The sequence below is a fragment of the Ovis aries genome, chromosome 17 (genome assembly GCF_016772045.2).
Source record: "Ovis aries strain OAR_USU_Benz2616 breed Rambouillet chromosome 17, ARS-UI_Ramb_v3.0, whole genome shotgun sequence".
In the NCBI taxonomy this organism is placed as follows: Eukaryota; Metazoa; Chordata; class Mammalia; order Artiodactyla; family Bovidae; genus Ovis; species Ovis aries.
The window spans coordinates 12,649,161-12,668,933 of NC_056070.1; the positions used below are offsets into that span (position 1 = coordinate 12,649,161).

General features: G+C 47.1%; 1 protein-coding gene across 3 annotated transcripts in view; it reads right to left on the reverse strand.

The window, feature by feature from the left end:
* Nucleotides 1-19,773, reverse strand: part of C17H4orf51 (chromosome 17 C4orf51 homolog) — a 47,786-nt gene that overhangs the window by 2,441 nt on the left and 25,572 nt on the right. The window contains exons 4-6 of one of the 3 annotated variants that reach the window (XR_006056630.1): nucleotides 19,527-19,590; nucleotides 18,597-18,688; nucleotides 16,096-16,260 (exon numbers count right to left, since the gene is read on the reverse strand). Coding sequence is in view for 1 of the 3 variants with exons in the window: in XM_027956958.3 (XP_027812759.2) it covers nucleotides 16,159-16,260; nucleotides 18,597-18,670; nucleotides 19,527-19,590 (240 nt within the window). In the remaining 2 variants the exon portion in view is untranslated. Of the gene's footprint in view, nucleotides 1-14,572; nucleotides 16,261-18,596; nucleotides 18,689-19,526; nucleotides 19,591-19,773 lie in introns of those variants that run through there. The other 2 variants (XR_009596836.1, XM_027956958.3) reach the window with 2 other exon arrangements.

The window sequence follows — 19,773 nt, forward strand, 5'->3', positions numbered from 1 at the left end:
AGGTATTAATAAAGGCTCTCCCACTTGGATAGCCAGAGAGAAACTATAAAATCTCTTTAGAGCCCTCCCTCCTCTGGAGTTCCCCTTTTGATTTCTCTAATGAGACCGAGTCCTTCTGGGACTTGACTGAGAGGAAATTGCTCGACAGGGACATGGGCTGTCCCCCACCTCAGAGAGCCTCCTAGACTGGGAAAGCCACGAGAGCCCACACGAAGCCAGAGAAGAGCCGCCACGCCTCAGGCTTCGCGCAGCCTCAAGCCCAAGCAAAAGGCATCCTGGTGGCTCTCAGAGGTCCTAACTGATCGCAAACGCTGGTCCAACAAAGGGCTGGCAGCCAGAACTCATCGAAGAATAAAGGAGTTGCATTCACCTGGCATTTTCTCTACGCTTGTACCTCCCAGAGGAACGAACGTGGGGCTGAACAGGGAGGTATCTGCTCTCGTGGAAAATAGCTAATTGAAAACTTCTGTAGAGATGTATTTATCTATGTCGTCTTCTGCCTGCACAAGGGCCTTCTCTGATTGTGAAGGAGGCACTGCTCTTCCTTGCGGTGTGTGGGCGTCTCTTGCTGCGGAACATGGGCTCTGGGCGCGCCAGCGACGGTAGCTGTAGTGCGTGGGCTCAGTAGTTCTGGCTCATGGGCTGACTTGCTCCACACCGTGTGGGATCTTCCTGGACCAGGGATCGAACCAATGCCGTTTGAACTGCAAGGTGGATTCTTAACCACTGGACCACCAGGGAAGCCCCCAATTGAAAATTGAAATGTTCAAGGTATTTCATCTTTTTTTTTTTTTCCACCTGTAACCCACAATTGGGCTTTACCTGGTGGCTCAACTGTAAAGGACCTGTCTGCCAATGCAGGATCCCCTGAAGAGGGAAATGGCAACCCACTCCAGTATTCTTGCTTGAAGAATCCCTTGAACAGAGGAGCCTGGTGGGCCGCAGTCCATGGAGCTGCCAGAGAGTCAGACATGACGGAGACTAAATAGCGCCAACAACCCACAACTGGCGGTGATTTTACTAAGGAAGAGTGGGCTAGGCATGGTTACACAGAACATGCAGACAGCATGCACAGCGGCATTTGTGTGAGAGCAACCAGAGGGAAGACCAGGAATTGTTTTATGCTGGGATTCACACTATTAAAAGGTAACATTTTTCATTCTTCCTTTGTGCTGCTAAAAATACATACAGGCTAATGAAAGAGTATCATGTGGAAAGAATAATTAAGGGGCAAAGAAATCTTGTTAAGAGAATAACCTCTTGACTATCTTTTCTACAGTTAAACAAATGGGCATAGCAATGGGTCATCATCATACTATTGGTCGAGGTCCCATCTCTTTATGGCATCAGACAAAGACACAGCAGCCATCACTGAATATGCAAGGGTTTTGGTCACACAACAAGGCTATGTGTCTTTTTAAATGCGCAGAGTAAAAATTCCCTGTTGATGAAGGGACACTATGATTTGGCCTGTCTGCCCATAAGGCAGGCTACATTGTGTTCACCCATGATTTTGTGGGGCTTTCCCGGTGGCTCAGACGGTAAAGAATCTGCCTGCAATGCAGGAGACCTAGGTTTGATCCCTGGGTTGGGAAGATCCCCTGGAGAAGGGACTAGCAACCCATTCCAGTAGTCTCGCTTGGAAAACCTCATGAACAGAGGAGCCTGGCAGACTGCAGTCCATGGGGTCGCAAAGAGTTGGACACAACTCAGGGACTAACACTTTCACTCTGATTTGGTGTCATGGGATCCTGTCTTTATATATGAACCCCTCACATTACCCATAATCCACTGCCTCCCTCATCATTATTCTCTGCACCTGTTCTCCACAACCCAAGTTCCCATCCCAGTTGTTAGGTTCTAAAGGAAGCCTGTACAACCCATCACTTCTTCCCCCATACCCCAGACTCCACTTCCACTCTGCTGCTGCTGCTGCTGCTAAGTCACCTCAGTCGTGTCCAACTCTGTGTGACCCCATAGACGGCAGCCCACCAGGCTCCTCCATCCCTGGGATTCTCCAGGCAAGAACACTGGAGTGGGGTGCCATTGCCTTCTCCGCCACTTCCACTCTAACCTTGACCAATTTCTCCCTTTTCTTTCATTATTTAGTGAGCAATCGATACGTGGAAAGTTATGTGCTGGCAGCTGGTAAGAAACAGGGATACATGAGACATAGTCCCTAACATTTAGGCATTTGCTGGGATGTGCGGTGCTCAGTCATTAAGTTGTGTCCGATTCTTTTGCAACCCTATGGACTGTAGCCCGCCAAGCTCCTCTGTCCATGCAATTTTCCAGGCAAGAATACTGGAGTGGGTTGTCATTTCCTCCTCCAGGGGATCTTCCTGACCCAGAGATGGAACCCACATCTCCTGCACTGACAGGCAGATTCTTTACCACTGAGTCACCTGGGAAGCCCCTTTTAAAGTGTCTGCCAACCCACAGGAGAAACGCACATTTGAACAAATGCACTATAATACCAGGAAAAAAAATACGCATATATTGCTATAGAAATATTGAATAAAGAGTGACTACTTACAACCAGGGTGACAGGAGGCTTTCTGGGGAACGGAGAAAGCCAACTGCAGTCTCAAGACTGAGTAGGATTCTCCGAGGCGGGAAGAGTGGGGAGGGCATTCCAGATTGAGAGAACAGCTTGAGGAAAAGCAAGAAGGTGAGAAACCGCATGGCTGGCTCTGTTGTGCTAGAAGATGATAATGAAACCAAACAAAGCCAGCTTGGGTAGGGCTTTGAGTCCCTTGTTAAGGAGTCTGAACATCTAAACGACTCTCTAGTTAACAAGAACTAAGCAAAAACATTGAGAAGGAGAATGGCAGGATCTGACCTGTATTTTAGGAGGATAATCCTAGCGATGCTACAGGGAAGGAGGATGCAAAGGGCAGAGAGACGTGGTAGGTTCAGATATGCTAAACTGAAACCACCATCTGCTCCCTGAGATGTGCCGCTTAACCACGTGCTCTTTAGACAGGGGGTCCCCAGCCTCCGTGATCTAATGCCTGATGACCCAAGGTGGAGCTGATGTCCTAAGTAAAGTGCACAACAAATGTAATGTGCTTGAATCTTCCTCAAACCATCCCCCTGCCCCTAGTCAGTGGAAAAACTGTCTTCCACAAAACCGGTCCAAGGTGCTGAAAAGGTTGGGGACCACTGGGCTAGATCAATAAGGGACACCCACCCTCCAAGTTACCTGAGCTACAGGGGTCAACTTTGCCCCCTTCTATCTCTCCTTTTCCTTTCTCTTGTTCCCTTTCTTTGGACAGCTAATGCATCAAAGTCCTGTTCATTTTATCTGCCAAGTATTTTATGAATCTCTCCTGTCTTTCCCCTCTTAACATCTGGGTGCAGGGCCTCAGCATCCTTGCCAAAGGTCTAGAAGTAATTTCCTCTCTGAGTAGGTCATTCTCGAGTTGTAAAGGTTTTAGAAAGTGTTATTCTAGAGCTCAGACAAAGCTCATGATCAGGCTTGTAGGCCCAAAGGTGGTTTTTGGAGCCAGTGGGGCAGGTGATAACGCCACCGCAGCAAGAGCAACAGCAGCGAATGCACCAAAGACAGAACCCTGGGAGATACCAACTGCCCAGGGGAAGGAGGGGGAGGCACCACAGGAGTCCAAAGAGCAACAGTTAGAGAAGTCACGGCAAAGCACAGTGCTTCCAGGGAGCTGTGGCGAGAGGGTCCTTTCAGCAAAATCCCCAAGGAAGAGGCAGCTGAGGTTGAATCCCACATCCTTGACCCATGATCTGCCGGCCCTTGGTGATCTTTCAGGATGCAGCGTCAGTGTCAGGCTAAGGGTGGAAACCAAATTCCAACATGTTCCAGAATGAATTGTTGGTGAGCAGCTGGTGACAAGGAGAAGCATCTACTCTTGGATCAAGTTTGGTTGTTGTTGTTTGGTCATTAAGTCAGGTCCAACTCTTTGCAACTCCATGGACTGTAGCTCACCGGGTGCCTCTGTCCACAGGGTTTCCCATCAAGAATACTGGAGTGAGTTGCTACTTCCTTCTTCAGGGATCGTCCCGTCCCAGAGATTGAACCCGCATCTCCTGCACTGGCAGGTGAGTTCTTTACCACTGAGCCAGCAGGGAAGCCCTGTTAACTTTGGTAGTGAGAGAAAAAAAATCACATGTGCCTCATACTTGCCTGAAGATGCTGAACCCTCCTTTCCCTCGCGGGGAGCCCTAACCTCTCCTGATCCCCACTTCACAGTCCTTTGAAGAAGAGAAGAGTAATCTAGAATCCCAGCCATACTCCGCACCAATTTTCCACATCATTTTCTGGCATAATTCATCCTTTGAAGTGCATCTGGTCTGTCTTCATGCCCTGCTCTTGCTGTCTGCCTGGACAACTTTCTGTCAGTCAAAGACATCCACAGGAAATGGGCTGCGTGGGTAAAAGTCAGTAGTACTTCTAAATACAACTGCCCTCCAGCTCAGACGGTAAAGAATATGCGTGCAAAGCAGAAGCCAGGCTCAGTCCCTGAGTTGGTAAGATCCTCTGGAGAAGGGCATGGCAACCCACTGCAGTATTCTTGCCTGGAGGATCCCATGGACAGAGGAGCCTGGCGGGCTACAGCCCGTGGGCTCACAGAGAGTCGGACACAACAGAGCGACCAAGTACACACAGCACACTAAATTACAAGAGTCTGGAGAACTGCAAAAACAAATAGTCAAGTTAGCCCTGCTCCCACCTTTCTACTATGCCCAGAATGATAAAATAAGGATTCCAGTGTGAAAAGTTGAAGGGTTAGAAGGCAATATGATAGGTCTCTTAAAAAACATGATGGAGGGACTTCCCTGGGGGTCCAGTGGTTAAGACTCTGTTCATCCACTACAGGAGGGACAGGTTCGATTCTTCGTTGGGTAATGAAGGTCCTTAGGGATGCATGGTGTGGCCAAAAATATTTTTAAATTTAAAAAAAAAAAAAAACAATCAATGCAGCTGTTGTTGCTGCTGCTAAGTCGCTTCAGTCGTGTCTGACTCTGTGCGACCCCATAGACGGCAGCCCACCAGGCTCCTCTGTCCCTGAGATTCGCCAGGCAAGAGTACTGGACTGGGTCACCATTTCCTTCTCCAATGCATGAAAGTGAAAAGTGAAAGTGAAGTCTCTCAGTCGTGTTCAACTCTTAGCGACCCCATGGACTGCAGCCCACCAGGCTCCTCCATCCATGGGATTTTCCAGGCAAGAGTACTAGAGTGGGTTGCCATTGCATTCTCCGCAACAAACCAATACAACACTGTAAAACAATTATCCTCCAATTAAAAATGAATAAATAAAATAAATTTTGTTGTGTTCAGTCCCTCAGTCCTGTCTGACTCTTTGCAACCCCATGGACTGCAGCACACCAGGCTTCCCTGTTCTTCACCATCTCCTGGAGTTTGCTCAAACTCATGTCCATGGAGTCAGTGATGCCATCCAACCATCTCATCCTCTGTCATCCCCTTCCCCTCCCGCCTTCAGTCTTTCCCAGCAGCAGGGTCTTTTCCAATGAGTCAGCTCTTTGCATCAGGTGGCCAAAGTATTGGACCTTCAGCTTCAGCATCAGTCCTTCCAGTGAATATTCAGGGTTGATTTCCTTTAGGTTGGAGTGGATGGATCTCCTTGCAGTTCAAGGGACTTAAACTTTAATAAAACAAAACAAAATATGATGGATATGGCCAGAGAGGATAGACTCAGTTACCAACATCCAGAACACTACACCACGGGGCTCTAACCTTGAAACTCAGCAGAGACTGTTCGCGCTGGAGGCCTGGTCTCATGCTACCTGACTGTCGCTTTCATGCATTGCAAAGTCCGCCTTTATACGGAGAGTGGCTCTCCAACCCTTCTGGGCTGTACACACTCCAGTTGAGGCAAGAGAGCTACAACTTAACAATCCTGCTTGCACCCGCTGCCAGCTTGCCAACAGGAAGAAAATAACTCTCATCAGACATAATGGAAAGAAAGGTACAGGGTTTTATGAGTTGGAAATGAAATAATCTGTTTCTTATTAAATATCATGAGAAAATTATTAATTCATGCCAGAAACACAAATATAAACATTATCATATTGAACGCGTTTCTTCTGAAGAAGACCATCTGGCAGGGCCTCACACTTTGACAAACAAGAGTGTATGTAACCTTGGTGGGCTCTTCCATTAAAGCAGTAAATTAGAGCAAGTAAAAACGGAAGGGTTTTTAAGGGGAGTGCGTTACAGTGACGGCATCTGCCAGATACTTGTCACGTGTTTCTCTGGAGGGAGGCCTGCTTTTACAAACGCTGTTCTATGAAAACTTGAATTTTCCAGACAAGGGGTGGTGATTATTTCAGAATTTCTCCCTTTAAAATTAGATTAGGAGTTCTTGGTTCAGTGGCTAAGACTTGAGCTCTCAATGCAGAGGGCCTGGGTTCAATCCCCGGTCAGGGAGCTAGATCCCACACACTGCAACTAAGAGTTTGCATCTAAAGATTCTGCATGCTGCACCTGGTGCAGCCAAATAAATAAATACTTTTTAGGTTATTAAAAAATAATGATAAATAACATTGGATTCTCTTCATGGGGACCAAATTCCAGAAGCGTCTTTACCTACAAAAGTATAGAGCATTCACTGTTTAACATAAACGGTGGTGGGAAGATGAAGGAAAGTGTAGGAAATTTAGAGAGAAGACACAATTATAGAGTAACAAAAAATTGAAAATATAGTATCCTGAAAATTTAAAGCAAATGCATGGTTCTTTTTCAGTACAGTGCAGTTTTAAAAACCTCACACTGTCACTTCTTTTTTTTTTTTTTTTTTGTAGGAAGGCAGGAGAGACCTATAATTGGGAAAACATGCCCCTGCCTGGAAACAGATAGAACAGTGGTTACACACAAGTGGAGGAAATCTTGCACTCTAGAAAAGAAGAAATGCTGATGGCAGCTTGAAGAAACACCCGATTCCCCTGAGGATCCACATGAATAGTTTTCACTATGTGCCCTACATTCTCAGAAGACTCTGAGGGACTTCCCTAGCGGTCCAGTGGCTAAGACTCTGAGCTTCCAATGCAAGGGATGCCAGTTCAATCCCTGATCAGGGAACTAAGATCCCACAGGGCCGCATGGCGAAAAATAAATAAAAGATCATCACAGATCGCTCATTAAAAATAGAAGACTCTGACCTTAATTTTGCTCACATCGTGCGCCTCCACTTGCTCTGAGGTGCTGCTGTTGATAATCAGTGCTATCTTGGTACCTTTCCCAAATCTCTCTCCCCTATGTCACACATCACATCACTGGGTGGTCCTAGAGAATCTCCGAAGAACAATTCCTCCGTCTAGAAGAGCAGAGGTCAGCAGAGCTGATCCTGGTAGGCTTCTACCACGTGAGAGTTCATTCCCGTCTTGGTGCTAACCCAAGACCAGCAGGCATCTACCTGCAAAGTTCAGTCACTATGTTTGGAGTGACCCGAAAAGGACGACACACCAAAGTGGTATTCAAAGGATATACTGCATTTCTACTTAATTAGGCAGGTCTCAAATGCTAGTGAGAGTACCACTAGCATCTATCAACAAGGAGGTCCGAATCTGTCAGGGCATTGGGGCTGCATGGTAGTTGGGGCTACTCAAGCCCTGTGTGCTGTGTGCTAAGTCGCTCAATCGTGTCTGACTCTTTGTGACCCCATGGACCGTCGCCTGCCAGGCTCCTCTATGGGGATTCTCCAGGCAAGAATACTGGAGTGGCTTGCCATGCCCTCCTCCAAGGGATCTTCCCAACCCAGGGATCGAACCCAGGTCTCCCGCATTGTGGACAGATGCTTTACCGCTGAGCCACCAGGGAAGCTCATGAATGCTGGGGTGGGGTAGCGTATGCCTTCTCCAGGGGATCTTCCCAACCCAGGAATTGAACCAGGGTCTCCTGCATTCCCGGTGGATTCTTCACCAGCTGAGCTACCAGGGAAGTCCACTCAAGCCCCAATCACAGTTCTGTCAGGAGAGTGAGTAATTCAGTTTACAGGCTGCGTATGCTTATTGTCTCTTCACAGCAACCACGTTAGTGTGTATATTAGAAGTGGGAGAAACAGCCCCCACACAAGCCAAACCTCCTAGGAGAATTTGGACCTCTAATGTTAACACCTATATTCTTCATATTTTAAAATGTTTACTAACCATCTTTTGCGCTTTCTGAAAGGTAAGACACGCACATGATACATAAAAACTGACCCAACAATTATGTTTATGGAAGAACCACCTAATTTTGTTTGAATCTTCTGCTTTTGTTGGCTCAAAGATGCTCTTTGGGGTTGAGCCTTTCCCAAGTCTCCCTCCTATATGCCACATATCAGCTCCAATGGGTGGCCCAGGAGAATTTATGGAATGAATTCCTCAGGCTAGAATAGTAAGTGTCTATGGTGTGGGTGGGGTGGGGGTTGGCAGAGCTTCCTACACCAGAGCTTAAGCCAAGGGTCCTGGCCTGCTATAAGCTTGGTCACTGTGCCGTCTTCTTTACCCAAATTTATGATCTGCTGAGGACAGCTCACTTGGTGACAAATTAGATTACAGAAATGAGTGAACCAACTATTTGCCTACACTTCTTATAAGCCATTAGTCATAAAAAAGAATATTTAGGTAGGTAGATGAAGGATGAGCAAAAGAGAGAAAGAGAGTTACAGAGAAATGCAAGACTTGGAAACATCTAATTTCATTTCCTCATTATATAAAAGAAGAGGAAGAAGGTCAGTGAGGAGAGAGACACAGAATGAAACAAAGATATTTGCTTAAAATTTTACAAAAAATAATTTTTTCTATAACTCATACTAACTCAAGAGAGTCTTGTGGTTCAGTTTCAGCATCAAATTACAGAAAAATAGTTTCACAGAAAAAAATATAATTAACAACAATTCGAGCTTCAGCTTCTTCATAAAATACCAAAGAAGGGAGTACATTCTTGATGTATATCCAAAGATCTTAAAGATCCTCTGACAACATTTTCCTTACCTCGCTGGCAATGAATTCTTCCAAACCTTACTCTTCTCCCTCTCTTTAGAACCCCTTACAAGTCCCCCAATGTTCAGGCCACATGACCCCTTCTCTCTCCCCAGAACTTTATTATATAGGTCAATATAACCTTTCTGGCTTATTCCTCAGCACCCCACATCCTAGAACTAAAGGCTTGAGTGCTCAGATTGAAAGAGCCTATCAGTATTGAGAAGGATAAGCTTAAAAACTAAATTAACACACAGAGATATCATAATAAAACTCCAGAAGATCATGGTGACAAAGACAGTCCTAAAAGAGTCTACAAAAGAATGAGTCAGATCAATCATCAATCAAGTTTCAAAAAAAAAAAAAAAATAGGGCAAATGGCTTCAATATGCTCAAAAATATATATGTATATATATATATATATATGAACTTAGAGCTTCATAATAAGCCAAATTTTTAATACTGGAGAGAGATGAAAATGAAGTCTCAGACATAAAAGCCTTCAGGAAAATTTATTATTCACAGGTACTTTCTGGTGGAGAGAGCAAAACCTACCAGAGGGTGTACTCCAGCAAGAAGAAAAATTAATCTGAAAGGTAATCAAGGGGGCAAAGGAGAGTTATATTCATTTTTTATTTTTGTAATTAAAAAGTAATTTGTTAAAAGGTTGGGAATAAAGAAAAATCAGAAATGCAAGTTAATTCTTTACTTTTATATCCATTCCTTTTTACCTTTGTATAACATGTCATTACAGTTTACAAAATGCTTTCAGATAAACTATCAGTAGCTGTAATCACAGGACCTACAAAAATATGTTCTAGGATGGACCATGCTGGAACAAATGATAATTCTAGTAAAATCTGAAAATGCCCTTTCTGGGGGTGGTAATGCTCTTCTTGCTGTGGAAGCTGGTTGCCTCGCACCAGTCACCACGATGACGATGACAGCGGCTCTGAGAAGGGGCGGTGAGTGTCAGGTTTAGCAGCCTGATCGCTTTTCCTTCCTCTGTCTACCGAGTTGGACTAGACTATGAATTGGTAGGGAAGGAGCTGAAGAGAGGTAAGAACTCTGACATTTCAGGCCAGCTGAGGCTCTGAAGAGGGGCTCGTTAGAAGACCAGGTTAAGAGGGTGGAGGACTAAAGGCCTCGAGCTGCCAGGATGAAGCCAGTGGAACCCACTTCGTTCAAGAGGCTTGCTGATGAGAGATCTCGGGCTCTGCAGAGGCTTCTGTTGAGAGACCCATGGTCCTACTGCCTATGATGACACACCCCATGAATCTAGGGCTTGGAATCTCTCGCTTGAACTTTTTGACGCCATCCTGATGTGTGCCAGAAAAAGAGTGGCTGCCAAAAAGCAAGCATTTTCCCATCTCTAAAAATAAAATGTGGGCACCACTTCAGGCCCCGTTGCCAAGACCCAGCCCTTCCCAGGATAAACAATAGGTGGCCAAGCTGACCGGAGGCAGGCACTGGGCCTTGAAGTAAGCCTAAGTCCAGCCTGAAATGCCAAGAGCGGGCATGTGCAGCTGTTAAGCTAGAAACCAGAGGGGGCCCTCCCTTCTCCACAGCTGATGGAGGGCAGCTCCAGTGCCCCCAGCCAGAGACCAGGTGTGGCCCACTCAGGGTATCCCAGCAACCTTGACCCAGCTGAGGTCACAGAGTTCCCACCAACCCCTGCCCCCAGAGCCCTCAGGGTGCACGGTGACAGATCTGAGGGCTTGTGGGGTCTTGTCCCGAGAAAGTTGCCTGGGAAGGAAAGTTCCACCAGGATCTATCTGCATTCATCACTCAGGGCTGTGGCCATCACCTGTCAAAACCCATCACGCCCCACCGAGGGCCCTCACCTGCTGGCCGCAGGCCCCACAAAGCACCTTCGTGTGGGGGTGATGCTGTAATAACTCATCCTCCCCACTCTAATTGCCTCGCAACTCGTCAAATGCTTCTGCACAGCTTGTTCCAGCCCCTGCCCCTTGTCATTAGGGTTCAAATCTTCCCAAGACCATAAGCTTGGCTTTTTGCTCATTTGGGGTGTTAAAAAAAAAAAGGCTAAGAGGGGTTAGGGGAGGAGAGGGCCTAAATATAGCAAATATTTGCAGGCATAATCACTCCATAAACATGCTTCAGTGGAAGGGAGTGTAGGGCCGACCCAGATGACGGATGTCATTCACCGGAGTGTCACGTCATAAATGAAACTGAATGAGCCCATTCTCCCTCGGAACCAAGAGTGACGCCTGTTCACACTATAAATATTTATGTAGTCATGGTCCTTAAAAGACTTTATTTTTCCAGGTAAGTAGATTTTAATGAAAAAGTTAAGCAGAGCTTTTCCTGCCATTTCGGAATAGTCACTGTAGCTTTTTGACATGGTATTCCACCGGCAAGGAGAAGGGGAAAAAGGGAAGGAAAGGGGGCAATCAGGCTGCCCTCCATGAGGCTTCTGCGTGGGATCTCATTTATGTCGGTCAAGGTCATTCTCATGCAGAAAGTGACAGCCTTAAATGGGGAGGCGGACACCAGAGGAAGCTCTATGGGTCTCCGTTGGACCCAGGGCCTGTGTAATGAAGGGAGCGCCGACAGACCCTTGTCCTCCAAGTTCAGACGCCCTCCCCCAACTCTGCCAGGAGAGTCGGGCGCCCTAGCTCTCTCAGCTCTCTCCGCCTGCCCCTTAGTAGCAGAAAAAATGTACACTTCAGCCCGTTACTGTGCTCACTGGAGAAGAATTCTCAGAATTCCAAGACGTGTGCCCGAGTGTCTGGGTGTTTATGTAGATACGCTGCTTTTATCTACTCCTCCTGATCACCTGAGCCAGGGCACCCCCCAGAAACCCTGCCAGCCTCGGATCCACTTTTGCTGCACTCCGCACCTCACATCACTTGTCAAGGGGAACTCCCCCCGGCGCCCACGTCACCGTGGGCTCCCAGCACCATTGCCACCCTCCCCTCCTCCAAGACACTCCTGCCACCTGGAGTTCCCAAGCCATTGTCTCCAGAACAATTCTTGCTGCGTTTCCTGTCACTTTGCAGTTTACTCATCACTTCAAGGCACCAAAACCCTAGCCCAAGTCCATCGAGCTGGTTTCTTTCCCAGGGATGGCCTTCTGCCCAGGCTCCCTTCCCCTCCAAACCTCAGGGTGGCCCCTGCTATGTCAGCCTGAACTGGCCTCTTTGGGAAAATGTGATGATCCTCTGGCTCTAGTCTCAGGAAGTCTTGTTTCACAAAGAACAAGAGTCTCTGGTTCGGGGCGGTGAGTCACGGGCAGCCTTGACCATGCCTATCTGGGGAGGCTGAGGCTGCCATGTATGGTCCTTGCCCACCCACCTCTCCGGGTAAGTCGGAGCTCTTTGCCAGGACAGCCTGAGTCATAAAACTCAGCACATTCCTTAGGCGTTGGATAGTCTTTCCTTGTTATTACTTTGCTTTTGTTTTATGTAGCACCTGGTTTCATTTTAAAAATCCAAATAAAAGTCTCATGGATGGGGCTCGGTGGGCTAGGGGGTTAGGAAGGAAGGAAAAAGAGAAAGAAAGGAGTGAAGCCTAGGTTATGGGATGGAAGAAAGGGCTGGAACTCCCCAAATATGCAAGACCCAGAGCAGGAGGGAGTTAGCTGCAGGGAAAAAAGCAGGAGAGAGAGAAACAGGGAGAATGTGTTACGACTGAGCTGAATTTGATCAGTCCTTTTTCTGTCCATGATAAAGCACTTGATGGCCAAGCCTTTCGCCACATCAGGCCCCAGTTCTGAGTTAGCCCTTTACTCCTGAGCCATGTGTATTGTCCCTAACCCCTACACTTTGGGAATCTCCTCGGTAAACTGACAGACTTACTCGTGATGAATTCCAAGGAACTTCTCAGTTACAACACTGTGATTCTACAAACCTATCAGCTCCCTTTTTTCTTAGACCACAAACCCCAACCCCAATTAAGGGACTATTTTTCCAGAAGCTAACTTTTTTTTTTTTTTTTGTCTTTGTGGGGGGCGGGGTTTGGTAGAGGAATGGGGCCCAGCAAAGGAGGTGGTGTAGACCCAACCATATAAATGTTGCTGGCTAAACTGAATTTCTGTGGCCAGGTTAGTCTGCAAAATCATCTCTAAAACTGTTCACATCGGGTTTTTTAACTTAAAGAGTGTTATTCTAATAAGCTATGCCTGCATACAGCAAGAAAAAAAATCCACAAATACTGAAAGAACGAATAACACCTATTGACCTAGAGAACTGTATTTCCTTGGAGTAATAAAACTTTAATTAAAGCATAAGACCAGGAGCATTGGGCAATTAGACCTTCATAAGTAATGGAGTATTTCCTGCCATATCAGTAAATAAGAAAGTAACAGTCATCAGGGATCACAGCCCTCCAACGTAAGCCCTGAGGGCACTCCCGAAGGAGACCTGGCAGCCATTAGGCTGCAGCCACTCCCAAGGATGCTCAGGATGACAAAAAAGAACCACACAAGACATTGGCCCCACATCACTGAGATGCATATGAAAGGAATGATTACAGTGAGCCCAAAACTAATCATGGCATCCAGTCCCATCACTTCATGGCAAACAGAAGGAGAAAAAGTGGAAACAGTGGCAGATTTTATTTTCCTGGACTCCAAAATTACTTCGGACAGTGACTGCAGCCAGGAAATGAAAAGACACTTGCTCCTTGGAAGAAAAGCTATGACAAACCTAGACAGCATATTAAAAGGCAGAGACATCACTTTGCCAACAAAGGTCCAAATAGTTAAAGTTATGGTTTTTCTAGTAGTCCTGTACAGTTGTGAGAGATGTACCATAAGGAAGGCTAAGCACTGAAGAACTGATGCTTTTGAATTGTGGTGCTGGACGCTAGTGGTAACACTGCCTGTCAATGCAAGAGATATGAGAGATGCGGGTTGGATCCCTGGGTCAGGAAGATCCCCTGAAGGAGGGCATGGCAACCGACTCCAATATTCTTGGCCTGAGAATCCCCATGGACAGAGGAGCCTGGTGGGCTACAGTCCAAAGGGTCGCAAAGAGTCAGGCATGACTGAAGCGACTTAGAACTCACGCACACTGGAAAAGAACCGAGAGTCCCTTGGACTGCAAGGAGATCAAACTAATCAATCTTAAAGGAAATCAACACTGAATATCCATTGGAAGGACTGACCCTGAAGCTGAAGCTCCAATTTTTTGTCCACCTAATGGGAAGAGCTGACTCACTAGAAAGCACCCTGATGTTGCGAAACATTGAGGGCAAGAGGAGAAGGAGTATCAGAGGATGAGATGGTTGGATGGCATCATCAACTCAATGGACATGAATGTGAACAAACTCTGGGAGATAGTGAAAGGTTAGCCTGGCGTGCTGCAGTCCACCGGGTGTCAGAGTTGGACATGAATTTGCAGCTGAACAATAACAACAGACTCATGCATCTTCCCATACATAGAAAAGCACTAAATTCCTTAACTTAGGATATCTGGTTTTCTTTAGCTAACAATAATCATTTGATAGTCAGACTACTGCCCTTTGCTGTAAAACTTCCTATAACCTGGCTCCTCCCCTCACCTCTTCTGAGCAATTCTCTATGTCACTGGACATGCTGTTTCCTGGGCTTGAAGTCTTTAAATAGCCCACCAAATAAAATATAACACTCAAGTTTTAGATTGTGAATATTCTTTAAGTCTGGAGAAGGAAATGGCAACCCATTCCAGTATTCTTGCCTGGAGAATCCCAGGGACAGAGGAGCCTGGTGGGCTGCTGTCTCTGGGGTCGCACAAAAACGGACACTGCTGAAGCGACTTAGCAGCAGCTGCAGCATTCTTTAAGTCGACAGTCAATAGAGGCCTTTACCTCCCTCTGCTCAAGAGCTTCTCCGTGAAGCTGGCCAGGGCAAAAATCCTGGAGGTTTCTGAGTGGCTCCAAGGCAGCAGTTTTAAAGCAGTTTGGCGCCCTTAATGGAAACCATACGAAGGGATCCTGGGAATCAGACCAGAAGGCTTTCGGGGATAGTACTTAGCCTAACCTGGGCTAAAGAACAAAAATAACCACTAGGAGGTTTGGGAAGGGTTGGGGGAGGGACGAGGTAGAGATGGTGGTGCGACTTTTAATTACCTTTTCTATTTAACAGAAACCATGTGGAGAGGTCTGTTTGCTAAACGGGAGTAAATCCGGCAGCAGGCAGAGAGGAGGGTAGGGGGGTGCCGAGGAAGAGGGGTAGGGGGCAGCTACTTCCATAACCATGCGAGATTCGGCCTCCCCCTCGGTGGGACAGCAGGCGCGGGGGCCCTTGGCTCCCAGGACAGCGGCGATGACCCCCGCACAGGGTCTCCGCAGGGGTGACCTCCCTCCAGAGCGCTCAGCACAGGCACAGGCCGGGGCGGCGGGGTCGTGGGCAGTGCGGGGCGGGGTGAGGGACTGGCACGTCGAGCCGGGGTGGGGCCAGAGGGGGCGTTGGGAATGCAGTGGAGGAGGGTCGTAGAACTGGAGGAGGAGGAGCCGGAGAAGGCGGCGGACCGGGGCACGGAGGAGGAGGAGGATCGTGGAGGGAGGAGGCGGACCTGGAGAGGAGGAGAGGCGAGAGAGGGGCGGAACTCAGAGCCCGAGGAACTCCAAGAGGAAGAGCGCGGTGGGGCGGGGCTGGGGCTGGGACGTGGGCGGGGCGGGACGTGGGCGGGGCTTGTGGGACGCGAGGCCGCTCTGGAGGGACCCGGGACGGGAAAGGCCGCGATTCGCTCCGCCCCCAGATCCCGCCCCCGCCGCGCCGCCTGCCGCCCGCTCCGGTCAACTTGCTTCTCCGCTGCGCCTCGCGGGGAAGGAAGCTGGTTGTGAGAGGCTGGTTGTGCGAGGCTGCGGCTCCAGCGACGATTGCTCTGAATACAAAAGAGCCTTTCTCACGCCCTTGCGCCCTTCCCCGCCTGGGGCGCCCAGATGGACGGCACTGGCTCCTTGGATGCTAGAGCCGACAGCTGTCGGGGCCCCACCACGGTTTCTGTGGTTCTTGCAGAGAAGCCTGCTTCCAAGTCTTTACAGGAAAGTTTAATGATCAGTATAACGATAACTTTGGTCCCCTCTTCCAATTTGAGAGAAAAAACAAATTGATGGCTGAAGGCTTTTGAAGTCCGGGAAGTGCCCAAGAAAACCAACCTGCCTAGGTCCGTGTCTTCCCGGGCCCACTCATACCTCCAAGTCGTTAATTAAGCAGGCTCGGAGCCGCCAACTTTGTGGCTTCGCTTTCCAACTCAGCTAAGCGAATGACAATGGTCCTTTCCGAATATAAACGGCTTGATCAGCTTCTGAGCCTCCAGATGAGCTAGTCTTGCTTATAGAATCACTTGGTTCACGAAACTGGGGGGAAAAAAAAAGGCCCGGTTTTCAGCACTCGCCCATCCGCTAAAGTTAGTTTTTGCACAGTTGGGAATTAAATTGCCAATACATCGATAAGGAGCAGAAATTGGGATTGTTCCTGCATTTTCTTCCATCTCCTTTGTCTATTTCATATATCGTGTCTGTGTCAGGAAGGCCAGATCAATAAGCAGGAGAGGAAAGGGGGGCAAGAACTCTTAGAATCAATAACCGAACCGTTGATTTCCTGGAATCAATAACGGCACCCGTTCACTGCTGCTATTGCTGCTGCCCTTTAATCATCCTTAAGCCGTAAGATTCTTTCCCCGTCATCCCTACTATCCTTTTAGTCCAGATAGCCCTGGGTGTGGATTTCTCTACTTGCTAGTGTTACATCATGAACTTCTTGAAGATAGAACCCAGAAATATAAATATTTAGAAGATGGCTACCAAGGGCATTAGACACCAAGCAAATGCTTTTTAAAGTGAAAATATCGTTAATGATGGTTGAAATTTTCATTCAGTCCTTACTTGTTGCTGAAAACTTCATTCAGTCCCTACTTGCTACTGATGTAGAATATAAAAATTGATTTTGCTTTATCATAAGTTAAAAATCGTGATTTCTTTTATTCAGAATTTTAGGCCCAAGGTTTCCCAAACAAGGAGCCCAGTGTTAACTGTGTGGGGTGTGTCTGTGTGTGTTGTACTTTCAGCTTCTGGTTGCACCATAAAAACAAGAGCAGGATGTAATGTCATTAATTTGTCAGGAATTGTTGATTTAAAAGAGGCTACTAAAAAAAAAAAAAAAAAAAAGAGGCTACTGTGAGTATAGAACATTCACTTTAGGGGAGGGAGGGTGGGGAAGCCCCTCGCAGAGACAGACAACTGTTGCCCCAAACAGCTGCGGACACTGGCAGTGGAAAGGCTTGGCAGGAGTACAACTCTGTGCAGCGAGAGGGACTTATTTATTTAACAATAGTTAATGATTCTCCCAGGCAACTCCCAGGAGGCCAGCTAGCAGTAAATACACTTTCAGGAAATCAGCTACCCTTCCTAGAAGCCTGCACCAACCCTTCAGTGAAGGGAGGTCCCTGGCTATCTGCATAATATGACATTCAGTGGACTGCCCAGCTTCAAATGCCCCGGAATAGTTCTTTCCACAGCTTACCACAGCCCTGCCCTCCTGAGCTAGGAAAGTTACCAAGTCCTAAGGCAAAAAAAAAAAAGACAAATACGCCATTTCTGGAATACCACCATTCTAGTTACCTGGGAACTGAATTGGGCTGTTCAACCCTGTCCTGTTAGCTAAATATATCAGATAAGCTATTTGGTGCCCACAGACTAGCATTTTCCCAAGTGATATCTATCTATACTGTCTGTACTGGTAGTTCTTGTGATAATGTTAGGTGGTACTTGAATAACATTTTTTGTTTTAATGGTCAGAGGTTTTTTTTTTCCTAATGCACATAACTAGCATACCAAACTGATGGTTTTATAAATATAATTACTTAGGGTGAGGCCACATTTTTAAAAATCAATTTAAAGAGAAATCTTAATAAGCAAAAGTAATAAGATAGCAAAAGTCATTGTAACTTTTTTTCAATCTTTTTTTTTTTTTAGGTTGGATCTTAGTTCCCTAACCAGGTATGGAACCTGTGCCCTGTACATTGGGGACACTGGACCACCAGGGAAGCCCCTGTAACTTTTATATTAAATGATGTAATGTTAGTAGGGTGCGTGTAGAAACCAGTTTTTATTCTTTCTCTAGAAGTCTCTGCTAGAACTCTTAAGATAGAGGAAGAATCCCATCGTCACCTCCTGCTTAAAATTACTGGTTTGGAGAAAGTCTGAGCAGGCAAGACAAAGCCTGGGCTCTCGAGGGCCATGTCAAGGGAGCAGGGCCAGTAGATAGAGGGTGGCAGAATGGGCACATGAGGAGGGTGAATCCAGGATACTGGGCACCCAGGGTGGGTCCCCAAAAGGGAAGGACAGTCTGAGAACTTATTGCCTTTTTTGCACGAGGTGCAATCCAGCAGATCCCTGCCATCACTGGTGAGCATTTAGACAGTACAAGAGAAGTTCAAGTCCCTCTAAGCCTCTTTGAGGCTTGTTTCCAAAATAAGAGACCTACGCAAGAAACGTTCACGATACTTTTGGGAAGACTGCTTATCAAAACAGTCTGTTTCCAGGTTTTTCTGTGTGTCACGTGACTGTAAATGTTGGATTACCTTCACACCAACTCTAAACATACACACACCTCCACCCTCGAGGACACACTGTGCAGAATTATTGACACACCCAAGGAGCCACTGTTGGGTGACAAGCAAAAAGATTCTTACATGTTTCAGGAACTCTCTCCTTAGAAGACTGTACTTCATCAGGTTCCGCGGTGCTGGCTTTTTAATTCTCACACCTAGCGTAAAGAGACAGACTGCTAGTGGGTTAGGTACTCATGGTAAAGTATATTACAATATGAATAGATGAACTGTGCTGACATTCCTAAACCATTTTTTAATCAATAGCTCCATACACACTAGGAGAAGGCAGTGGCACCCACTCCAGAACTCTTGTCTGGAAAATCCCATGGATGGAGGAGCTTGGTGGGCTGCGGTTCATGGGGTCGCGAAGAGTCGGACATGACTGAGCGACTTCACTTCCACTTTTCACTTTCATGCATTGGAGAAGGAAATGGCAACCCACTCCAGTGTTCTTGCCTGGAGAATCCCAGGGACGGGGGAGCCTGGTGGGCTGCCGTCCATGGGGTCGCACAGAGTCGGACACGACTGGAGCGGCTTAGCAGCAGCAGCCACACACACATACTGCCCACCTGCCCCCATCCGCAACTTCTGCCGCCAGCACAACCTTCTCACACGTACAGTCTTTTTCGGAGCGGCCGCTGTCAAATGCCTCTGTGGGAATCCTGTTTCTATGTCTGCATCCTACCATCCTTCCATTTAGGTTAGGAGAGGTGTGTGTATGTGTGTTGGTAGCTCAGTTGCGTCCGACTATTTGCGACCCCATGGTCTGTAGCCTGGCAGGCTCCCCCGTCCATGGGATTCTCCAGGCAAGAGCACTGGAGTCGGTTGCCATTCCCTTCTCCAGGGAGAGGTATGTACAATGAAGTAATAAAGTGTGTGATGGGAGGAAGGAGGCAGAAATGCAAAAGGCCTTAAATGGCTTCAGACTCTGGAAGGTGTGAAAATATCCGATAAAGATCCTAATTAAAAGCAAAATGTGGATGTAAAGTGGTAGTTTCGGATCAGACTTACATGGTCTTTCATAACCTGGAGGAGGACGTGCTGGAGGAAAATCCCCAGACAGAATTTGGTGTGCCTATGAAGAAGAGATGGAAACAAATATCAACCAATTTCACAACAATAGAAATTTAATCACATTCTTTTTCCACTGTTGTCCTCCCCATTCAAAAGGCACTTTGATACTGCTGTCAAAGCCACCATAGTAAAATAAAATACTAATACTAAAATGAAAAGACAAAATTGGACAAAATACTTATAA